This window comes from Galeopterus variegatus, unplaced genomic scaffold, assembly GCF_000696425.1.
Source record: "Galeopterus variegatus unplaced genomic scaffold, G_variegatus-3.0.2 Scaffold2608, whole genome shotgun sequence".
Lineage (NCBI taxonomy): Eukaryota > Metazoa > Chordata > Mammalia > Dermoptera > Cynocephalidae > Galeopterus > Galeopterus variegatus.
This window is the reverse complement of record NW_007728719.1, coordinates 105,590-108,035: the sequence shown is the minus strand read 5'-3', so window position 1 is coordinate 108,035 and position 2,446 is coordinate 105,590. Positions and strand designations below refer to the sequence as shown.

Sequence of the window (2,446 nt, the reverse complement as noted above, 5' to 3'; positions counted from 1 at the left end):
GAAATAATTTTTCAACCCAGAGATAACCAGACTTAACACTTCTGCTTATATATATATATATATATATAGGGGAGTCTTGTTATTTAAAATATATTTTCTGTTTTTTTATTTTTTTTTATTTTTTGGCCTTTTACTTACAAAAGTAATCATGAATGTCATAAAATAGTCACACAGTATTGAAGCATAGAGAGTAAAGAGTGAGAGTGCTCGGCCCTCCCCTCCTCAGACGTCTCTTAGGTGATGTTCCTGAGGTGCTTCTGTGCACGTACAGTGTTGCAGCTTTTAGATGCCTCTGGTCCAGGTAGGCTCATTAGGGCCCTCTGTGAAATTACAGGCACCATCAGTGTGTGCCATTGTTAATGATGCTCTTTTACTGCAGGAGAATCTGCTTGGCTGATTTTTCAAACCACCCAGTTCCACCTGTATCAGTCTTCTCTTTACTGACACCAGATCAGTTCTGCTCCCTCCTTGAGAGGTAGCCCTTATGGGTTTTTTGTAAGGAAAGTAAGAACTGCAATTCTTAGTCAACGCATGAACATATTAAACTGGGCTTCTGCAGTTCTTTTGTGGATGGCAGCCCAGCATATTCTAGCTGTCATGTGGTTAGTTTTAAAAGTTTACTCTTACTTTGAGAGAACTTCTCACTGTGCCCATCCCTCTCCATTCCCAGCCACCCCATCAGTCAGCCATACGCTTGGTGATCTGTTGTCATTTGGATGTGTAGTCTTCTACGGCTCCTGCTTGTCCTCCCCTAAGCATCTGAACTGATGAGGGCCATGCACTGGGGCACAGATGTTACTATAACATTGAAATCCTTGAAACCCAGGCACTGCACACACATATGATCAAGGCACTCTGCATGCATGATCAAGACACTCCACACTCATGATCAAGAGTGTTTAGGGGGCCACATCTGAGAAGTGTTTCTGCCCACTGAGTCTATACTGCTGTCCTTCTATATTTGGAAGGCACCCGTTCACCTAGCCCTAGAAAGGGTGCATGCAAGTTGTTGTCTTCTTATCATTGAAATCTCTTTTCTTGCTGTTCCAGACAGCCGCCTGAAGCTCAGCCAAGCCCAGGGGAACCTGTCGGTTCTGGAAACCCAGCAGGTGCAGCTGGAGTGTGTGGTCCTGAATCGCACCAGCGTGGCCTCCCAGCTCATGGTGGAGTGGTTTGTTTGGAAGCCCAACCACCCAGAGCGGGAGACTGTGGCCCGCCTCAGCCGTGAGGCCACTTTCCACTATGGAGAGCAGGCGGCCAAAAACAACCTGAAGGGGCGGCTGCATTTGGAGAGTCCTTCCTCAGGCGTGTTCCGGCTCTTCATCCAGAACATGGCTGTGCAGGACAGCGGAACCTACAGCTGCCACGTGGAGGAGTGGCTGCCCAGCCCCAGCGGCGTGTGGTATAAGCGGGCGGAGGACACGGCTGGGCAAATAGCTGTTACAGTCATGCGACCAGGTGAGGCTTCATGTCCCCAAGCCTCCACTCCCTTTGGTGTTTCCCTTTTAAGTATAATATTTTATACACTGGATAACATTAGTTTATTAATTAACAAATTATTTGCGGTTAAATATATGAGCATTTACATTATACATTTATATTCAAAATTGTCTTATTTTTTGTTCTTGCCCTGTGAATGGAAAATTGCACATCTGGCTTCGGCCTAAGGTGATTCCATTTCTTAATGAACATAAAATACTGCAATTAATTATTCCAGACCATAGTATGTTTTCTTTTTAAAGAATGCATTCAGATTTGGACAAGTGGTAGATATGACAAAAATCTAGAAACTATAATCATGTGGTTCAAAAGATTAAGTTTATGGATTTTCAGTGGAAAAGAATTGATTTCCATGTTTCAAATAGAGAACAATGAAGTATCTGCAACCTTCACTTCTAATAATTTTCTTGATACTAATGACTATTCTGTGTGGCCTTTTGCTTTTCTTTCTTGCTATTCCTAAAGTACCTAAATGCATGCAATTAGTAGGTATAATTGTTACAATTTAAACACCTAATTAAAGCTAAGATGTGTAGGATTTCTGTGTCCTTTGCAACATCGCAACATTATTCATCCATATCAGAGCAAAAAGTCAAGTCTCTGTAGGGATGTGGAGCAGAAATGAATTTGTGGCCTCTGTCGGTATGAGCATTTTTGTCATGTCTGTTCTCTGAGCATCCTGATGTTTGCATTTGTGGTCTTTGGTGCCATTGGAAGTTTTCATAATGTTTTCGTGCCTAAGCAGAGCAGCTCTTTGTGTTGGTGGAACACTGGAGCTTCACGGTTGCACTGTGCCCCCGTAGGTCGTGGAACACACTTTAGGGAGGTGAATACACACTTTGTTACAGGAAAGGGACATTATTTCACTGCCTGTGTCTTGGCTAAACTGGAGAGGAAATCACCTCTACTTTGAGTTACTCATGGTTTCTCATGAGCTTTTATTTAT

The 2,446-nt window shown here is 43.1% G+C and overlaps 1 protein-coding gene across 2 annotated transcripts in view; it reads left to right on the top strand.

Annotated features, from left to right (window-relative positions):
• IGSF3 (immunoglobulin superfamily, member 3) overlaps window positions 1–2,446 on the top strand; it is a 92,091-nt gene that overhangs the window by 79,329 nt on the left and 10,316 nt on the right. For both annotated transcript variants that reach the window (XM_008582425.1, XM_008582424.1), the window contains one exon: window positions 1,051–1,458. In XM_008582425.1, the coding sequence (XP_008580647.1) occupies window positions 1,051–1,458 (408 nt within the window). The remainder of the gene's footprint in view (window positions 1–1,050; window positions 1,459–2,446) is intronic.